The sequence below is a fragment of the Elephas maximus genome, chromosome 7, assembly GCF_024166365.1.
Source record: "Elephas maximus indicus isolate mEleMax1 chromosome 7, mEleMax1 primary haplotype, whole genome shotgun sequence".
In the NCBI taxonomy this organism is placed as follows: Eukaryota; Metazoa; Chordata; class Mammalia; order Proboscidea; family Elephantidae; genus Elephas; species Elephas maximus.
Genome location: NC_064825.1, coordinates 46,696,308 through 46,716,476, shown reverse-complemented (window position 1 = coordinate 46,716,476; position 20,169 = coordinate 46,696,308). Strand labels below are relative to the sequence as shown.

The 20,169-nt window shown below is 51.4% G+C and overlaps 1 protein-coding gene across 1 annotated transcript in view; it reads left to right on the top strand.

Annotated features, from left to right (window-relative positions):
• DGAT2 (diacylglycerol O-acyltransferase 2) overlaps nt 1-19,567 on the top strand; it is a 38,521-nt gene extending 18,954 nt beyond the window's left edge. The window contains exons 3-8 of the mRNA XM_049889789.1: nt 3,484-3,591; nt 4,003-4,073; nt 11,124-11,328; nt 12,885-13,059; nt 14,437-14,639; nt 18,344-19,567. Of these exons, the coding sequence (XP_049745746.1) occupies nt 3,484-3,591; nt 4,003-4,073; nt 11,124-11,328; nt 12,885-13,059; nt 14,437-14,639; nt 18,344-18,498 (917 nt within the window). The 3' untranslated portion in view covers nt 18,499-19,567. The remainder of the gene's footprint in view (nt 1-3,483; nt 3,592-4,002; nt 4,074-11,123; nt 11,329-12,884; nt 13,060-14,436; nt 14,640-18,343) is intronic.
• Nucleotides 19,568-20,169: the final 602 nt, after the last annotated feature.

Below are 20,169 nucleotides of genomic sequence, written 5' to 3'. Positions count from 1 at the left end.
TCTGGTGTGTGACCCACATTTGCAAGCGAAGGAAATACTAAATTTCCTTAAGAGAGAAATAAAGATGTCCTTTTTTATCCCATCCAAGTCCACGAACCTCCATATTGGACACTTACTGTGTCAGGGGCATAGCAAGGGTAATGAGCACCCAGGGTCAATCTCTAAGTTGCGCTGTCTACCTCCCCACCCTCCCCCCCCGCCCCCCCGCCTCCAAGATGAATAGATGTTAATAGTGGTGACCAGTCAGCAGAAATGCCCTCCCCCCTCTTTTCTGGCTGCCTCAGTCAGATGTGTTTCATATTAGTGACACCTTGGGATGTCATTCCATGCCTCACCTGGTGCCCTCCCCCAGACTTGTGCCCAGGGCACATGCCCCACTCTAAGCTCCCCCTTGCTACATCTCTGTATTGTGTGCCAGGTTCTGTATTAAGCCCCCTTCAAACACTCTCAGTTAATCCTCCCAAAACCCTGAAAGGAAGTTGAGGCTCAGGGACAAACATGGCAAGTTAGTGGCAGGGCCCTTTCTCTGTGTGGCCCCAGAGTCTATACTCTCCCAGGCCATGCTGCTGCCTCCCCTGCCACCAAGTACCCACAGGCTGCCTTGTACTCTGTACCTCGGGGGTCCAGAGCTTTGTGTCAGGAGCTTTTTTGTGGGCCACTGATACGTGGGGCAGGGGGCTGGAATGTGAAGGTGATCCTGTGCCTCCCATATGTGGACCAGGAAGGGTATTTCAGGTACATGGTTTCTGTCTCATTGACCAGTGGCATTGCTTTGTCCTGCAGCCCCACAACCTTAGAGGTGGAGCAGGGTTAGCTAGTCCGTTGTTCAGAGGGTGATGGTTAAGTCTGATAAAGGGAGGTCATTTGGTGGGCTTAGTTCATTCTCTTGCTCAATAAGCCTTTCCTGTGTTGGTTGCACAGGCTGGAGAGATCAGTCTGGCCTGGTTCTACTTCCCAAGGAGCTCATGGGCTGTCTGCCAGAGGGAGGGTAATGGGAAAGGCAGATAGCAATGAGACATGTAATAAGTGCTGTGAAATAGGTGCTGCGGACACCCAGGGGCTGCGGGGAGTGGGCCTATGGGCACTCAGGGCCTGGGGGGAGTGGGCCTGTGGACACCCAGGGGCTGGGGGGAGTGGGCCTGTGGACACCCAGGGGCTGGGGGGAGTGGGCCTGTGGACACCCAGGGGCTGGGGGGGAGTGGGCCTGTGGACACCCAGGGGCTGGGGGGAGTGGGCCCCCAACCGAGAAAGCCTCGGACAGGAACACAGTCAGTGGACCCTTAGTTGGTTCTCTTCTCCTCCTTCCAGGCTGCCTTAGCACCAGAGTAAGGACAAGTAGGCAGGAATATCCTCCTTCCCAGAGAGACCAGAGCTCTAGGCAGCAGGACCTGGAGCTCAGCGCCCTCTAGTCCTCTACCCCTCAGAAGAGTTAGGGTTTTGCTGACAGCTACTTCTTCAGCTGTCCAGACCCTAGCCTGAACCCCATGGACACTGGAGCATCCACCAAGCCTGTAAAGGAGCTTGGGTACCTGTGGAGCCTATAGAGCTAGAGTGGCCCTTTTTCCAGACCTAAGAAAGGGGACCAGAGGCAAACTACAGGACAATGTGAATGACTTTGTAAGTGGCCTTAACTTAGATATAGCCATTCACCAAGTTGTCTCAAGTCCTTCACAGTTTGCCTTTAACAGGGTCTTCTAGACTGCACATGCTTCCCTAGAGGTTAATCTTCCGCATCTGTATGTCACACTCCTAAGCTGGTCCTGAAAAACTGGATGCCTGGCCGCTCTATGTTCACTGCCCCTCCCAAGGTAGTTGTGTTCTATCTTGAGCTACCCTGGGGAGACGCTGGCTCAGGAGTCTAGAACAGGACTGGATTGGGGAGGACAGAGGGCCACCATTCCCCTGCCCTCCAGGAACTCTTAGGCTCCTGGAGAATCTGTGGCTGGCCCTACCCTCTCCCTCAGGAAACCAAAGGAAGCCCAGCGTGCTGGGAAGAAGACAGGATGAGCTCCAGAGCCAGGCAGCCCTGGAGCACCCCTGACAAGCTCAGTGCCCAGCACAAGATGGGCACGCAGAATGAGTTGGGTTCTCCCTGGGAGCAATGGAGAGGGTGCTAGAAGGACACCATGCTTCTTCTACGAACTGGGAGTGCCTGCTGCCCCCCAGCCCTGTACTGGACACTAGGGGCCAAAGAGGTGGCTCAGTGGTTAAGTGCTTAGCTGTTAATTAAAAGAGCAGCTGTTTGAACCCACCAGCCACACCACAGAAGAAATATGTGGTAGTATGCGTCCATAAATATTACAGCCTTGGAAACCCTATGAGGCAGTTCTACTCTGACCTATAGAGTTCCTATGAGTCAGAATTGACTTGACAGCAATAGGTGTTTTTTTTTTTTTCTTCTTTTTAGTCTCTCAGAGGTGAGCGATGCATGATGTGGGATAGTATGATATTGAGGGTTGTTTCTTGAAGAGATGAGGTCTGAGCCAGGCCTTGAAGGCTGGACGGGAATTGGAAAGAGAGAACCCCTGTGAGGGCATCTGGGGGTGAGTCATGAGATAAACCAGGCTTGGCGCTGACTTTCCTTCCCTTCTGTGCCAGGTTATTCAATCTTGTGGCCAGCTGGCCCAGAACAGAGTGACCAGATGGAAGCTGGCCGCAGGGGAGCCTTCTGAGTGCCCTGTTAGGGTTCTTGGGGAGAGAAAAGTTGATGGGTTCTGTCCACCCCACCCCCCCAGGTGGAAGCTCCTTTGGCCTGGGGTCGGGGGGCAACAGAAATCCCCTCACTCAGGTTCCTCCAGTGACAGTCTGGGGCATGTAATTTTTGGCGAACTTCTAAAGTCTGGTACACAGAGTATGTCCTTTATAGTCAGACCTGGGTTTGCATTCTGGCTCTGCCACTATCCTGCCAGGTGACCATGGGCAAGTTACTTCCCCCTTGAACCTTAGTGTTGTTACCTCCAAAATGGGGTAAAATTTACCCTGTCTCACAAAGAAGCGGCTCAGCCCAAATCCCGAGATGCAGTGGCTCTTGGAAGGTTTTCCCTCTCCTCCTCCACAGCAATTCTGTGCTGGACACTGGGTGGGGGAACGTGCAAGGAGCGGACAGCAAGAACAGCTCCAGAAGAGACTTACAGGAAGCTAAAGCCTACCTCCTCCGGTATTACTGCCCAGGCAGCAGGGAGCCCCTGTGCCCCTTGATGCCAGAACATTCCATCAGAGTCTAGGGCTATGAGACTCGTGTCCCTGTGAGCCTACTCCTCCCCAAGCTGAGCATTCCCTTAGCCATTTCTCACATGACATGGTCACAGACCCACTTTGCCTGTGGCCCCAGCTGTGCCTAGCTTAGTACCATGATAAATGCTCACTTAGTCACTTGGTGAGTCTTGGTTCAGGACCCCAGATCTCCATTGCCCAGAGAGGAGACTGAGGCCTATCCATGGGGGAGCAGGGCCTGACCTGTGGCCATCTGCCTGCCCCCCGCAGGAATGGCCGGCAGCATCATCTTCATGTACACGTTCTGCACTGACTGCTGGCTCATCTCCGTGCTCTACTTCACCTGGCTGGTGTTTGACTGGAACACGCCCAAGAAAGGTAGGAGCACCGACGGCCTCCCTCGGCTTACCCCCTCACCCTTTGGACTGCCCACCTCCTGCACCTGCTATGTGAAAAGCACTGGGCTAGGCCAGAGTGTGGTTTGGAGGAGTGGGTGAAAGCTCCTCAAAGGGCGCCATTTTGGTCCCCATAGGTGCTCAGTCTCAATCAAAGTTTACATAACACAAGAGAGTGAATGTAGAAGGGGGCACTAGGGGGAGGGGGGGCAGGTTCTGCATAGGGAGATAGTCCTCTACCTGTGAGTTTTTAACTGGCAGGCCTGTATTCCTGGTTTCCTTGGGGCCTTGTAGCATTTTTCAACTCTCCTGTCTTGTCTGCCTTGCCCAAGTCTCCCCGCCACCACCCCCCGATCCCCACTCCTTCCCAACATTGTGTTTTATTTTCTGGAAGGTGGCAGGAGGTCAGAGTGGGTCCGAAACTGGGCTGTGTGGCGCTACTTTCGAGACTACTTTCCCGTCCAGGTAAAGCCTCCTGGGTGTTATCTTGGGTAGGTGGGAGCGGATAAAAATCTGAACTCAGACCTTAACGTACCCACCCAGTGGGTTAAGTGGTTCAACATGTGCCAAGTTGAACCCTGTGACGTCTCCCACTGTAAACATCTGTTCATACTCTATCTGTGTTGTGCAGATTCTGAGGCAATTTAGGATACATGTGGAGTCCCTGGGTGGTGCAAACAGTTAACTTCTCAGCTGATAACCTAAAGGTTGGTGGTTAGAGTTCACCCAGAGGCACCTTGGAAGAAACATCAGCCATTGAAAACCCTGTCGAGCACAGTTCTGCTCTGACACACACGGGGTTACCATGAGTCAGAATCAACTCGACAGCAACTAGTTTTAGGATACATATAATACTGTACAGTGTAACGAGAAAATCAAGGCTTGAGGGGGAAAAAAAACCCTAACTAGTGTTTCAGCCATAAGGGTCAACAAAGTTGTTATTGAACTTCACATTCAGGTCTGAAATTCCTGGCAGCCAAGGCAAAAAGGGAAACATGATCAGTATATATATTTTACACATATATGTTATATCCTGAGTGATAATAAGGAGCAGGTATTTATAATAGTAGATATTACGGCCATTCCTTGTTCCACCCTTCAGTGAATATTAAGGGCATAACTTAATATACTATACCAAAGAAACCAAACCTGTTACCTTTGAGTTGATTCTGACTCATAGCGACCTTATAGGACAGAGCAGAACTGCCCTGTAGGGTGTCCAAGGCTGTAATCTTTACAGATGGAAACCCTGGTGGTGTAGTGGTTAAGCACTATGGCTGCTAACCAAAGGGTCAGCAGTTCAAATCCACCAGGCGCTCCTTGGGAACTCTATGGGGCAGTTCTACTCTGTCCTATAGGTCTGACTATGAGTTAGAATCGACTCGACGGCACTGGGGAAATCTTTACAGAAGCAGGCTGCCACGTCTTCTCCCTTGGAGGGGCTGGTGGGTTCGAATCGCCAACCTTTTGTTTAACAGCCAAGTGCTTAACCCCTGTACCACCAGAATCCTTTAACTTAATATAGAGGTGGCTTAACAAGGGCAATACTAAGGAGGTTCAGGTTCATCTGGCCAGGAAGAGAACTCAGAGTAATGAAGAGGGGCAGACTTCCTTCCCTGCCTTCTGAAGATCTTATAGAAATACTTCTCTATAGAAACACTTCTCTCAGCCAGTCATTAGGTAGGTAACTGGAGGTCATGGCCATGGGATTTGGGGCAGGACAGCAGTTGGAATCTCACCTCAACTTTTCACTATCCTCATGTAGCTTTGCCACTCCCTGACCCTCAGTTTCCCCTTCTGTAAAAAGGGAATTGACTCAATGCCTTACAGGCTGCTATGAGAGTTAAAGGAGACTCCTTATGGAAAGGCGCTGGCTCCTAGCAGGCTGTCAATAAATGGAGATCCTCTCTCTTCACTCTGCCGCCTCACCATCTCCCACACCCCAGGCTTATTCTCAAACTCAGCTGCCTGTGCTCTGGCTGTTGCCCTGCTTCCTCAGTGCTACCTCTCCTTTAGGTGGAATTCTAGGAGCACCTCCTCCAGAAGCTTTCCCCAACCACTTCAGCTCCCAGGTCTCTCCTTCTTTCACTGCACATCAAACTTCCTAGGCCCTTATCCCCACAGCCATGACCCCCAGTAACCCATGCAGGGACAGGCTGAGAGAAGCATTCCTGTAAGATCTTTTGAAGGCTCTTCCCACCACAGCATGCTGCCTCTCCGTGCTCCACAGCTGTGGGAAATGAGTTGGGGTACGTACGCAGACTTCTCGCAGGCTTAAAAGAAAGAGGCAGGAAAGCCCATTATGACCCTGGGTGAGGTTCTATCCCTTCCAAGGCACAGTCTTCTCATATGAAGCAAGTTCAGGCAAGCTGGTCTCTTGGTTTCCTTCCCTTTCCACCACTAGCTGCTCTGGGGCCCAAGCACTAGTCTTCTCTGGGGCCAACCCTGAGGTCCTGGCAGGGTAAATGATGGCTCCATCTGGCTTTCAGTCTCATCTGTGTCTGCCCGGCTGTGTGTGTGGTAGGCAAGCAGGGCTGGCAGGCAGAGGCATCTGGGGCCCTGGTGCATGTGGGCAGTCCTGGTGGATTGTGGATAACTCTGGCATAATCTTGAAGGTTTTCCCGTCAGAGGAAAGACCTGTCTGGCCAGCTCACTCAGTGCCCCAGCCCTGGCACGCCTTAGCTGCTGAGGTAACCCAGCAGAAAGTGGTTGGTCCCAAAGATTGGATGCAGCGTGTGAGTGTGAAAGTGCATGGTGTAGGGTGGTGTACATTTACTCTTGCGAGTCAGCAACAGAGACACCCCAGCGAGCTACCTGGAGGAGGTGACTGAGTAGTCCCGCATTTCTCCTCTGCACTCAGTATTGTGGGGGTGCTCCAGGACGGGCTCCCTCTGCCCACCTCAGCCAAAACCCAGTTTTCCCAGGACCTTCCTACTCCTCGGGGTCAAGGTTGCCACCCCTCCTTTCCCTGACCCCATCTCTTGTCAGCTAAGAATTTGAAGCTGTTGTTGCTGGGGTGATGTTACATCATGGGACCCAGCCCTCTCATTCTGGAGGTGAGAAAACCGAGTCCCTAAGAGGGACAAGGACTTATCTAGGTTTGCAGAGCAAGTCTGCAGCAGCGTTAATGCTAGAACCCAGACTTCCTGAATCCCGGCTCCAGGTTTTTTTCCCACTGATTTCCTACTGCCTGCTTCTCTGGGATAGATTCAGTGCCAGGACTTCCACATTGGATTGATACCCACTTCCTGGTTGGGCCTGGAGACTAGGGTTGTCTCCTGCTCTGTCACCGTATTCACTGACCTGCCATTGTCGCTCCCTGTCCAGTGCTGGCTCTGTGCTAGGCATAGGGACACAGGGTCAGACCTGGGACCTGCCTGGGAGGTTCACTATTTAATGAATCCTACTAAAAAAAAAAAAAAAAAAATTTTTTTTTTTTACTAGACTTTGTCACTTTCTGCCCCTGGGGACCATTGTCCACTTTCTCAAGCTCCTGGAACCTCCTTTACCTTATCTGCAAAATAGAGTTGTTTACATGATAAAAGTGGTAAATTTTGATTTTGCCTGAGGGATTATGGACTCCACCTCTCTCTCCTGGGCCATTTCCTCAGGGGCCTAGCCCCAGACAGTGCTCAGCATGGCCTGCCCAGGGCCCACTGTGGCCTAGTCCTCAGAAAGCTTCCTTGAAGCTGATAGCCCCCTCCTGATGATGATTGTTGGTCAGACCTGGGACAGGTGGGTCCCCCTCCCCACCTGATCCTCACCCTTAGGAAGAACCAAAACAAAACCGAGTGTCCCTTCCCCACCTGATCTCTGCCCTTCCAAAAGAATGGAAACAAAATTCTTTGTTCTTATCATACCTTTGTTCCAAGAAGTCACCTGGAAGTTCAGAGCCACAGGGTGCATGTGGGCTGGCCGTGTGAGGGCTCCAGGGCACCAAAACCAAAGCCAAGCTGAGGCACTGAGCCTCAACCTGAGGCCTAGCCCAGGCTCTGCCCTGGCCTGCTGGTTACCTTGGCCAGGCCCCTCCCCCTTGGGCCTCAGTCTCCCCTTCCGTACAGGGAGGGTTTGGCCTTGGTGACCTGACGTCAGGGCAGCTCTAATGTTCTGTGAGGTTATGGGTGGCCCTCCTGTCCCACCCCCTTTACCCAGCCTCTTGCTAGTGGTTGTATAATGATCTCCAGCTTCACCTACCCATCCCTCCCCACTCCCTTCTCTTTGCCACCAGAGCAACTCAGCTGGCCCAGAGAACATCCCTTCCCCCAGCAGAAGTGGGGCTTGTGTGTTAGCAGCAGCCAACAGCACTGTCCACTACCTGGAAGATGAGTGGGTACTGCCCTGGGTCACCTCTCCCTGAAATATAGACAGGCTCTTTAGGGAGGAAACCAGGAAAGGCTTTCTAAGCTAAGAATCATCTGTCTGTCCATCTGCCTCATTTCACAGATGGGGAGACTGAGGCCCAGCAAGGAGGGACTGTCCTAAGGTCACAAAGCAAGTTACTGGCAAGCTGGTGTAGGAACCAGGACTCTGCTTCATGGGCCATTCTCTTCCCCATACATTCCTCTACCTTCGTGAGGCCTCTGTAACATTTAGGGGTGGCAGCTTGGCTCAGCTCAGCAGGGATGTGCAAATAGAAGCCTGTCAGCTTTCACACTGAATCCTCCCATCACGGGCATCAGCCAGCTTGCTGACCAGGTGATAGAATCAGCCTGGAGTAAGCTCTGAGCTGGGAGCACCAATCCCCAAGTTCTAGTCCTGGCACTACCTTGCTCTGCTGTGTAAGCTTAGAAAGTCCCTGCTCTTGTCTGAGCCTGAGTGTCTTCCTCTGTATGGGGTGGGACCAGCCTACCTGAGTACCTTTCCTGCTCCAACAGTCTGACCTTGTGTGGTTTGGGAGGCAGAGTGTGAGGATTGGTTTGCTAGGAACGTGTCCCAGGCTCTCGTTAGCCAGCCAGCCTGGCCTGGGCTCTACCATAGGCTGGGGCTTTGCTGTGGAAGTCAGGGGATAATACAAGAGAGGGCATGTCAGCAGAACCTTCAGCAGCAGTGCCCTTCTTCCTCCTTCCTGAATGGATACTCTGTCCAGCCCTGGGGGACGGGAGTATGGCATGAGGACAGATCAAAGGTGTTCTTCTGGGTATAGCACCAAGGGCCATTATCCTGCCTTGTGCCCTGAGGTGCCTCATTTAACCAGATAGGGTGTTGAGTGGCTAGGTAGAGTTTCCCTCAGGGGACACATCTACATCCCAACCACCAGGGAAAAGTGCAGCTGGTGGCCTGGTCTAGACATGGATGGCGATTTGCTATGACCGTCTCAGGGGAAGTGGCAACTCCCTTCTCTAGGCATCAGTCTCCATCTTGTAATCAAAGGACTGGCCCAAATCTTCAGGGCTTTCCCAGCCAATTCTGTGCTTTGGGCTCCTGGTTATCAGGACAGGCCTGGACATTAGCTCAAAAGCAAGTTTCCAATCCTATACTGGCTGCCTAAGCTGTTAACTCAGTGCCTTTCTTTTCAATGGAAACTGGCACAGGGGCTTTTTAATTCTAGCTTTACTGAGAGGTTAATTGCTGGGCAGACCTGCTCTTTAGGAGGTAAAACATCACAACAACAACCTTGCAAAGCTCATGTAAAACTGGGCTCCTTTGATCCCCTCACTGCCCCCACACCCCACTAGCCATGGATTAGGCTGCTGCTGTTCCCCCATTTATTTGGTGGGCAGCTGGGAGTCAACTGGGTTTCCCACTTACCGAAGGTGAAGTGGGAGAAAGAGTATGACTGTCCTAAGGAATAGGTGGTAAAACTAAAGGAGTCTTTCTAACACTTACACATACTGGCAGTCACAGAGTTTAGAATGGTACCAGTCACCCTGTGTCCCATCCCCTCTCAGGCATCTGTCACCTGTTAAGAGGTAAAAGTTTGGATTTCAGTTTTCTGAGACTGGCCACCAGCACTGTCTCCCCGCAAACTGGGCACAGGTTCCTCCCTTCAGCCCAGAGGTTCCCGAAGGAGTCATGAAAAACCCGGGCTCTCCGATTCATCCGAGGGCCAGTGACGTGCCTTGCAGCAGCTGCTGCTGTGCAGGGAGGTGGGCCTCTGGTGCGCTGCAGGTGGGAATGTTAGTGGAACCGCCTCCCTGCAGGCAGGGCAGCCAAAAGGGCCAAAATGTTTATGTTCTGTGGCCCAGGAATTATATTGCCAGAAGTATGTCCCAAGAAAACAATCAGATATGTGGACAAAGATATTTACTGATGCATTATTTCCTAGAGGGAAATATTGGAAGTTCTTTACAGGTCCGTCACCTGGAGCTCTATTCCATGTGGCCGAGCTGTGTGGTAAAATAATACGCAGCCATGAGAAAGCACATTACTGAGGAATTTTGATGAGGAAAAATAGCTATCACATATTTGGTAGAAAATGACATAAAGGTAATTTCGAACCATGTGATCTCAATTTTGTGGTTAAAAAAAAAAATACGTGTGTGTGTGAGTGGAAAAAGGAAAGCCATCAACGTATCAGAGTGGTTCGTCTGGATGGAGATATTGTAGGTGCTTTTGATTTTTTTTTTAACTTTTCTATATTTTTGAAATTCTGAGTATTTATGTTTCTAACCAGGAAAAAAGTGATGCTTAGCACCCCCCGCCCCTATCATGTTCCTTGTAAGCTGGGTAGAGGTCTCTGGCTCCACGCCTCTCTTGGCTGAGGGTTTCTGGAAACCTTGCATCACCCCATCCTCCAAGCCACTAGCCCCAGGGCAGGGGGTGGGCCCCACGGAAGCCAATCATTCTTTGGAGCATCCCAGGTCAGCTTTGTCGATAGGATAGTGCCGATAGTGCCACCGCAGGTCAGAAGCTGCTGCAGCCCCTCCCCTCGTGCCCTCGTGGCTGGCACGAACGCTGTTGCTTAACCTGTCCTGTCCTTCCTGCCCAAGAGCCTGAGCTGAGCCTGGCTGCCTGGCAGGAAGTTTCCATTCAGACCAGCTGCACTGGCCCTTCTCTGGTGGGCTGGGTCATCCATCCCATGAGCACGGGGGTCAGATAGACCCCGCCTCCAAGGAGCCCAGAGTTTCAGGAGACTGACAGTGGAGGCTGGGCTTGCAGCCAAGGCTCTGATTGCCAAACTTAGAGACTTGGACTTTATCCTCATGGAAGTTAGACACCTCTTTTTAGTCTGGGAGTGACAGGTGGTTGGCTTTGGGTTTTAGAATAATCACTTTGGCTGTGGTGAGGAGGATGGGCCCCAAAGGAGGGAAGGCAGAAGGCTGACAGAGGATGAATAAGACGACCTGGGGATTCGGGGGAGTGATGGAGAACATTTCCCAGGGACTCACAATCCGCAAGGGAACTGCCAGACACCTGGCACTGTGGCCCCAGTAGTGAAGATCTGAGGTCAGGTGTGGAGAGTCACTCCAATCCCTCAGGCCCTCAGAGTCCCAGGTGGGGATTGGCATGCCTGGTCCCCCCACTGCAGTACCCCTTTCCTTGCCATTCTCCTCTGACTCCGGGCTTCTCTCACAGCTGGTGAAGACACACAACCTGCTGACCACCAGGAACTATATCTTAGGAAGCCACCCCCACGGCATCATGGGCCTAGGCATCTTCTGCAACTTTGGCACAGAGGCCACAGAAGTGAGCAAGAAGTTCGCTGGTATAAGACCCTACCTGGCCACATTGGCCGGCAACTTCCGGATGCCAGTGCTGAGAGAATACCTGATGTCCGGAGGTGAGAATCCCCCTCTCCCTGCCCTCTCCACTTAACAGAACAATAGGCCTGGGAGCCAACATGCTGTCACCTGCAGCTGGTCCCATGCTGGGAGTTACAAGGTGCCACAGACACAGGTGCATCAAGGCTGAGCTGGGGAGGTGTTCACACAGAGATGTGGGCAGTGTTCTCTGGGTCCCAGAGCACAGAAGGACTCATTCCATCTTGTACGGAAGACTTTTCACATAGGAGGTGACATTCGGCTTGGGTTTTGATAGGCTTTTGATAAGTGGAAGGGAAGGGTGACTGGGCCTCACCCTGTGATAAGAAGTTGAGAGACACTGCCTTAGATGTTGGGTTGCTCCAGGGGTCTGGAGAAGTTGGACTCCTTTCTCAGGAGGAAATTGGAGCACTGATTTGGCCTGAAGGCAAGAGTCTAGGCAGAGAGGATGAAGCTGGTGTTAAAACTGGTGGCTTCTACCTCTGCCATCTCCATAGGCCCTACTGGCTGCTGGGCTGACCCCTGGCTGCAGGACTCAGCAATCTTGCTGCACCAGAGCTGGGCCTGGGTTCAGCCTAACTTTGCTTTTCTCTGCCTTGGGCCCTATTCCTGGGCTCTGCCTGTGTACTAGGAGGCAGAGAATGGCCAGCTGTACTATTTCCTAGCTGTGTGACTTTGGGCATGTCACTTAACTTCTCTGAGTTATTTTCTCACCTGTAAAAATATCTGACACATAAGGTCCCTTCTGAGTCCCAGTTGGTACCACCTCTCTCCTTAAGACTTTCTGGTCAGTTCTGCTTGGCCCATCCTTCCCTCCACCCTCCAGGCAGCTTTCAGTCAAACAGACCCAGTCCCTGGCGTCTCACCAGGCCCTGCCATATTACCACCCCTGACCCACCTTGGATTCAGGCATGTGGTTGCTTGAGATGCCAGGAGCCAGGTACCTGGCCATGACACCAGCTTGTGGGTCTCTTCAGGCCTAGGGTTGACACCTCCCTTGGCTTGTGACCTTCTCTCTGGACGAGGGAGAAGGAGCAGAGAAGGATCTGGGCGACGGGAAAGAGGAGGGGGAGCTTAAGAACAGGGCTGCAGACCTTCCATCTCAGGGTCCTGCTCGAGAGAAATAAATGAGAGAGGAGAAGTGTGCGGAGCATCTCCCCTAGGAGACCTCTCCGCTAGGAGACCTTCTCTGGGCACCCTTAGCCCCTGTGCTGCCCACTGCACAACCTAGTCATTGCCCGTGGCACTGTCATTGTGCACTTGCTCATCACCCTCACCAGCCTGATTCATCTGGGTCCTCAGCACCAGGTACCAGCCTGACAGGACCTCAGAGGAGATGTTTGCCAAATGAATGAATCCCCAAAATAACCTTTTATCATGTCCCCATTTTATAAATAAGTAAGTTTTTAAGCTGAGGCTTTGAAAAACGAATAGCTTACCTATACAACTTAGAAGTGGTCGGGTTAGATCTGGGGCCCAAGTCCCAGGATGCTTCCTCTTACACATGACCGTGTGCAGGGGGCGGAAAGTGCATCAGTGGGCAGCCCTGATTGTGCATCCCCCCGCTCCCTCCCAGGCATCTGCCCTGTCAACCGGGACACCATAGAGTACCTGCTTTCAAAGAATGGGAGTGGCAATGCTGTCATCATCGTAGTGGGAGGTGCAGCCGAGTCTCTGAGCTCCATGCCCGGCAAGAATGCCGTCACCCTGCGCAACCGCAAGGGCTTTGTGAAACTGGCCCTGCGCCATGGGTAAGTGCCTCCTCTATGCACACACACAATCCTGCAGCTATTCTGGGCTCAGGGCAGCAGCCTTCTTAGCCCCTGGAGGCAGGGCCTGGATTCCTGGAAGTCACAGGAGAGAGTTCACCATCTTGCGGGAGAGGGCAGGTTGGAGCCCAGACAGGGACATTCGGGCCAAGTTTGCCAAGTATATGCTGGGTATCTGGGTGGGGCAGAGATTCAGCCTGTGTCTCCTGGGCTCTTGAAAGTCAGCTACGAAGCCAAGCTTATGTGTGCATAAGCATCAGAATGGGACTATGAAAAGACTCACCATCTGCGACCAAAATGTATCATGATGCTAGGAGAGCAAGAGGTTAGGAAGGAGGATGTATGGCTGGAAACATCAGGGAAGGCTTCTTGGAGGCAGTGACCCTGAGGACAGCTGAGAGGAGCTGGACAAATTGGAGTTCTGTCACCCTTTCTAGAAAAGCAAAGATACATTCTATGTAGTCACCTATTTAGCACATTTCATTTGATAAAACGTTTTCACTTGTCTCTTCTGATTCCCGGGCAGTCATGCAGATGATGACATCCGCATTTTCCACTTAAGAAAACTGAGTGAGGCTAAGTGACCTGGTCAGGGAGCTGAGCTCTTTGGGCTCCAAGCCCGCTCTTTTCTTCTCATGTCTGGGTTCCAGATGACCCCAGGAGGAGGCATGGGCCCTGGGATGAAGTACTTCCAGCAGCGACATAGCCAGAGTGGGAGAGGGTGTGACCTGCAGTCACACACTCATTAGGGGTGGCACTAAGCCACTCCATCTAGGACCCATCCAGCCTGGAGCATGGCAGGGGTGACAGCAGCCCTTCTCTCTCTCCTCAGGAACTTAGCTCAGGCTTCAGCGAGAAGACCTTGCTCTTCAGTGCCAGACCCTGTGTTGGGCCCTGGGGATACAGTCAAACCAGACCCAGTCTTTGGCTTCAGGGAGCAGGGGGAGAGGGCAAGGACAGACAGTGTGCCAAGAGCTGTGACACTGGGGCGAATATGGGGCCGGGGCCGAGGAATCCTGACTCCACCTGGTGATGATGGTGGGTGTGACAGGGAGGATTTCCCAGGGGAGGCAGGCCCTGAAGGATGACGGAGAAGAACAGGCATTCCAGAGCAGAGCTTTCAACCTTCCTTCTTGCCTGGTGGTCCCAAAGCTCTGACATGATCCCTGGTCACCAATAGAGCCCAGGCCTGTCCATGTCTGGTAGTGCGGGACATGTGAGTGTGGGATCCCTCCAAGTGATTCTGGTATACCCCTGGGGGCAGGGGTGAGCCTCGCTGGTATCAGCGGCCTCTTGGGCTGAAAGTGGGAACTAAAGCCAGCCATTAGGGTGTGACAGGCCCTGTCGTCTCCCTTCCAGAGCCGACCTGGTTCCTACCTACTCCTTTGGGGAGAATGACGTGTTCAAGCAGGTGATCTTTGAGGAGGGCTCCTGGGGCCGATGGGTCCAGAAGAAGTTCCAGAAGTACATTGGCTTTGCCCCGTGCATCTTCCATGGCCGAGGCCTCTTCTCCTCTGATACCTGGGGGCTGGTGCCCTACTCCAAGCCCATCACCACTGTCGGTGAGTCCCCTAGCCTGTGGGCTGAGAGTTGTCCTGAGCGTAGGGTGTCACCCCTGTCAGATCTGCGTTAGAGTTGTTCTGGCTGTTGTGTGAAGGACATATTGGAAAGGGAGTTGGCCCATGTGGCAGGGCCAGCAAAATATTTGGCACAGATTGGAGAATAGTTTAACTTTTAAAATTATTTATCAGTTGCCTAAGGAGCCCTGGTGGTACCGTGGTTAAGCACTTGGCTGCTAACCGAAAGGTCAGCAGTTCGAACTCACCAGCTGCTCCACAGGAGAAAGATGTGGTGGTCTGCTTCTGTAAAGATTACAGCCTTGGAAGCCCTACGGGGCAGTTTTTCTCAGTCCAATAGGGCCGCTATGAGTTGGAATCGACTCTATGGTAACGGGTTATTGATGGCCTACAATACTTCGGGTGCTGCTCTAGGCAACAGTGGTGCACTGAGGCTGTGTCTTTACCTTCCTGGAGCTTGTATTCTAGTGGAGGAAGCAGACAGGATAATTTCATCTGAAGGAGTGCTGTGAAGAACGATAAAGCCAGGTGAGAGGATAGCGATCCAAGAAGGCCTCAGCAAAGGATTAAGGGAGGGATCCAGCCATGTGAGGATAGAACAGAAGACCATTCCTGCCAGTATGAACAGCATGTGGTAAGACCCTGAGGCAGGAATGAGCTTAGTGTATCCAGGGAACAGAAAAAAGTCAAGGGTGGAACAGAAAAAAGAACAAGTGCTAGAGGGGGAGACATTGGAGATGCCGGCAATGAATTGGGCAAGACTCAGATCCCCACATGTAAGAGTCGGGATTGAATTGTGTGTAATGAGAGGCCTCTGGAGGGTTTGAGCAGAGGAATGGTATGATCCAGTTTATGTTTGTCCTTGAGGTAGGTGGAGAGGCAAGAGCTGTAGCAGTGTAGGCATGACAGGATGGCAGTCTCAGACAGGATGTAGGCTCAGAGGATGATGACGACAGATGAGGTGGTGGGAGGAGGTTAGAGTCAAGATACAAATTGAAGGTAGACTTGGCAGGCCTTGCTGATGAACTCGATGCTGGATATTAGTGAGCGAAAGAAGGGAGTCAAGGATGACTCCAAGGTTTTTGGACTGCACAAGGCAGGAAAGAGTGGTACCATTTAATGAGATGGAAAAGGCAAGGAGGAGCAGGTTTGGGTTAGAGAATCAAGAATTTTGTTTTAGATGGCTTACATTTTGGTACCTGTTAGTGGATGTGTCAAGATGGTGTTGGATATACCAGTCTAGGGCTGGATGAGAGGACGAGCCTGGAATGTAGTGTTGGTCAGCAGCACATCGGCAGTATTTTAAGCTATAGACGGGGTGAGACCACCTGGGGAGACAGTGCAGATAAAGAAGAGGGTGGAGGATGGAATCTGGGGCATGACAGCAGTAGAGGTTGGGGAAATGAGGTAGAGCCAACAAAGAAGGCTGAGAAGGAGCAGCCAGAGGGAAGAGGAGCGCCAAGAGAGTGAGGTGCATCCAGAAACCAAGAGGGGAAAGTATTTCAAGAGGAGAAAGTGATCTTCAGTGCCATCGCTGCAGAGATGGGGAGGATGATGACGGCTGAACATCCACCATTGGATTTGGCAACTTGGAGCCCGTGGTGATCTTATCGAGGGCTGTTTCAGTGACTGGTGGGGATACTCCAGCTAGTATGAGTAGGGCAAGGAGAGAATGGGAGGGGAGAAGTAGAGACAGTGGGAAGGAACCACTCTTGAGTTTTTGCTATTTTAAGCAGCAGAGAAATAGGGGCAATAGCTGGAGGGAGTTGTGGGGCCCAGGCATTTTTCTCTGTTTTTAAGATGATGATAGCTCACATGCATTTACTGTGTGCCAGGCACTGCTCTAGTTCTCTTTCTATATTAACTTACTTAATACTCAGGTCTAAAAGGTAGCTACTATTATATTTCTCATTCACAAATCAGGAAATCAAGTCACAGAGAAATTAACTTGCCCGAGGTCACACAGCTAGTTTGCAGTAAAGTTGAGATTCAAATCTTGGGCCGCCTGGCTCTGTTGTCCATGTTTTTAACCCTGAGTATTTCAACACATTCGGGTCCCAACGGGAACGACCAGGAGAGGAAAGGTGGGGTGGGGGTGGGGACTGTAGTTCCATTACTATGAGCCAAGCCCTATGATAGGTGAGAATACAAGACCCAGCCATCTCTGGGTTTACAGAGTCCACAGTCTATCAGAAAAGACTGTATATTACAGCAAAGACCAACGGTGATGAGGGTGTGGGGCGTGGGTTGCTTTGAAGGTCAGAGCGGACCCCAGGGAGGCGGTGACTCTTACACGCTAAATAGAAATTATCTGGCAGAGGAGAGGAGGCAGAGAGTTTCTGTCAGAAACAGTAGGCTAAGTGAAGTTCTGGCAGTAAGACTGGATAAATTTTTAGGAGCAGAGAGAAAAAAAAAACATGATTGGAGCATAAACCTGTGAGAACTGTAGCAAAAAGTGGCTGCAGTTGCCCCTTAGCTGTGCTGTGTTGGTTTATTTGGGACAGTTGGGGAATGCCCTTGAGAAGAGTCCAGAGAATTACCTGCTGTAGAAGTGTGTGTATGTGTGTGTATTAACAATTTACAAACTAGAGATCACTGTCAGGAAGGTGTGGGTCACAAGCAGTGGACTCTTGGGGCCAAAGCTCACAGATAGTTTCTGTTATCAGTGCCAGGTGTTTTGCTTTGTACTTTTAGATAGAGACAGATTACCTGCATTTTAGGTCACATGACCACCCCCCCCCCCCCCCCCCCGCCACACACACACCCTTGACTCGTTATACACAAATCTTGACTCCATGGCAATCGTTTGTTTGTTTGTTTAATGCCAGGTCTGATCTCCACAAGGCAGCCAGGAACATGACACAAGTGTGCGCCCGAGAGGAGACGGGGACCTGTGAGCAGTTCACCTTAAAAATAGAAAGCTACTTGAGGGTGTTTTGGGGGGAAGGGTTCAGATTTGCATTTTAAAAGTTTGTGGTAGAGCTGGGAGCTGCTGTGTAGAAAATGGCTTAGAAGGGGCAAGAATGGAAGCCAGGAAACCAGTTAGGAGGTTTTTGTGATAGACAGTGGCTTGGATCGAGGGGACAGCAGTGGAGATGGGAGAGAAGTGGATGGATTTGAGAGAAATTTGGGAAATAGTATTGACAGAACTTTTGGGGATAGATTAGATACAAAGATGGAGCAGGATAAGAAAATGAAACAGTGCACAGATATACAAATGTCCATCTCCATCTCCCTCTCTCACCCTTTCCGCACTTTTCAAAGCATGTCAAGTTACTCCCCAGAAAGAGCCCTATGAGGAACGGTCCCCCTGTGACAGATGAGGAAACTGAAACTCAGAGAGGTGAAGTCACTTGCCCAAAGCAGGGCAAAAAGCAGAGCTGTTACTTGATCCCACAGCTCTTACAGGAACCCCCAGCAGAGTGCATTAGGTGAGGGCACTAGTTCAGCTGGTCTGCATGCCCACCTGCTGCTTAGTGGCTGTGTGACCTTGGGCAGGCCCTTGCTCCTGGGCCTTAGTCTTCTCATCTGTAGGAAGGACAGCCTGAGATGAGACACATAAAGCACTCAGTGCTGTTCCTGACACATAGTGTAAGCACATAGCACAGGGGTGCTGCCATCAGCATCACAGTGGAGGTAGGGGTAAGGGGACTGAACAGTGTTGACTAACCTCTGCCCCATCTCTGCAGTGGGTGAGCCCATCACCATTCCCAAGGTGGAGCAGCCGACCCAGAAGGACATTGACCTGTACCACAGCATGTACATGGAGGCCCTGGTGAAGCTCTTTGACAACTACAAGACCAAGTTCGGCCTCCCGGAGACCGAGGTCCTGGAGGTGAACTGACTCAGCCCTCAGGAACCCTGGGAGGAACCAGCTGCAAACCGTTTTCTGCCGAGTTCTCGAGTGCTTTTCTTTTCTGTAAATTTGGAAGCGTCATGGGTGTCTGTGGATTATTTAAAAGAAATTATAATAATTTTGTTAAACCATTACAATGTTAGGTTTTTTTTAAGGAGGAAAAAGTGACTGCGTCAAGCTCTTTCGCTTCTGGTTTGTCCTGTTCTAGGTGGTGGCTAACATATCTGGGCCTTTCTGGTTTCTCCATCAACTCCCCTTCTTCTCTTCTCAAAATGACAGAGAAAATTTAGTCCTGGCTAGTTGGGACAAGAGGGACAGCCATTAGTGACTCAGGCCAGTTAGATTGTTTGGTCTTTGCCCTGGGGGATGAGAGGCAGAAGCCATTTCTAATACAAATACCTCTATTCCCAGCCACCCCACACTTGACTACAGGGCAGTCCCTCTTGTCAAGCAGAAGACTCAGGGGGCACAGTTGTCCCTGTTTGGCAGAGGGCAGTGGTATGCCTCTGGCACGCTCCAGTTTGATTCACCTCTCTCACCCCCTCCTTCCCCCGTGAACATCTCCAGCTCCTCCCCACAGTCCACTTCAGTCTCTCAAATCTCTGCCTGCATTGGTCTCCAGGGCGAGGATGGGGGTGGCAATGGTGCCACACTGGAGAACAAGACTGACCCGGATTCACCATCTCTTAGATTATTAGGTCACCATGTTCTGGTTGGAGCAACCGGTTTTCCTCAGGAGACTGATGACATAGACCCAGCACAGGCTCAGCCTTGGCCTGAATCATGTTTCCCAGTGGCCTCAGTTATGCGTCACCCACACCCCCAAGTCTGGGTGTGAGGAAGAGGATCCCTCTTCCTATTCACAGATGGGGCCTGCCCCCCTGAGCAGCAGACTGGTTCCAAGACAGGAGGCCCCTGAACCCAAGCTCCACATCTTTGTGCCTTTGTGAGGGAAGAAACGCAGCCCCTGCTCTGTGTTGTTTTCTCTTGATGAGATCATTGTACCCTGTGAGACTTTTGTATATTCCTAGACAAATAAATGAAAACGAGAGTTTTGTACGGGTTATTGTTGAGGCACCATCTGCATCATGACGCTGAGAGTTGGAGAAGACCCCGGCCCCAGCTGGAGTGGCTTCTGAGCCCTCCACCTTCTTGCTCCTTAGCCCTTATGGCCCTGTTGTGGTATGTTAGTTATCTCTTGCTATGTAACAAATTATCCCAAAACGTAGTAGCTTAAAAGCACTTTTGTTTTTCACAGTTTCTGCGGGTCAGAAGTCTAGGTATGATTTAGCTGAGTCCTCTGCTTCAGGGCCTCTCACAAGGTTGCAGTTATCTCAAAGCTTGACTGGGGAAGGATCCACTTCCAAGCTCATTCATATGGTTGTTGGCAGGATGCCGTTCCTCAATGGCTACTGCCCAGAGGCCAACCTTAGTTCTTTGCCACGTGGGCCTCACCATACGAAAGCTTACAACATGGCAGCTGGCTTCATCAGAGAGAGTAAGCAAGAAGAACCAAAGAGAGAGTGGAAGCAAGATGGAAGTCATAGTCTTTGATAACTTAATCTTGGAGGTGATAACCTGTCACTTTTGTCATATTCTATTCATTATATATAGGTCACTATGTCTAGGCCACACTCAAGAGGATTACACAAGGGAATG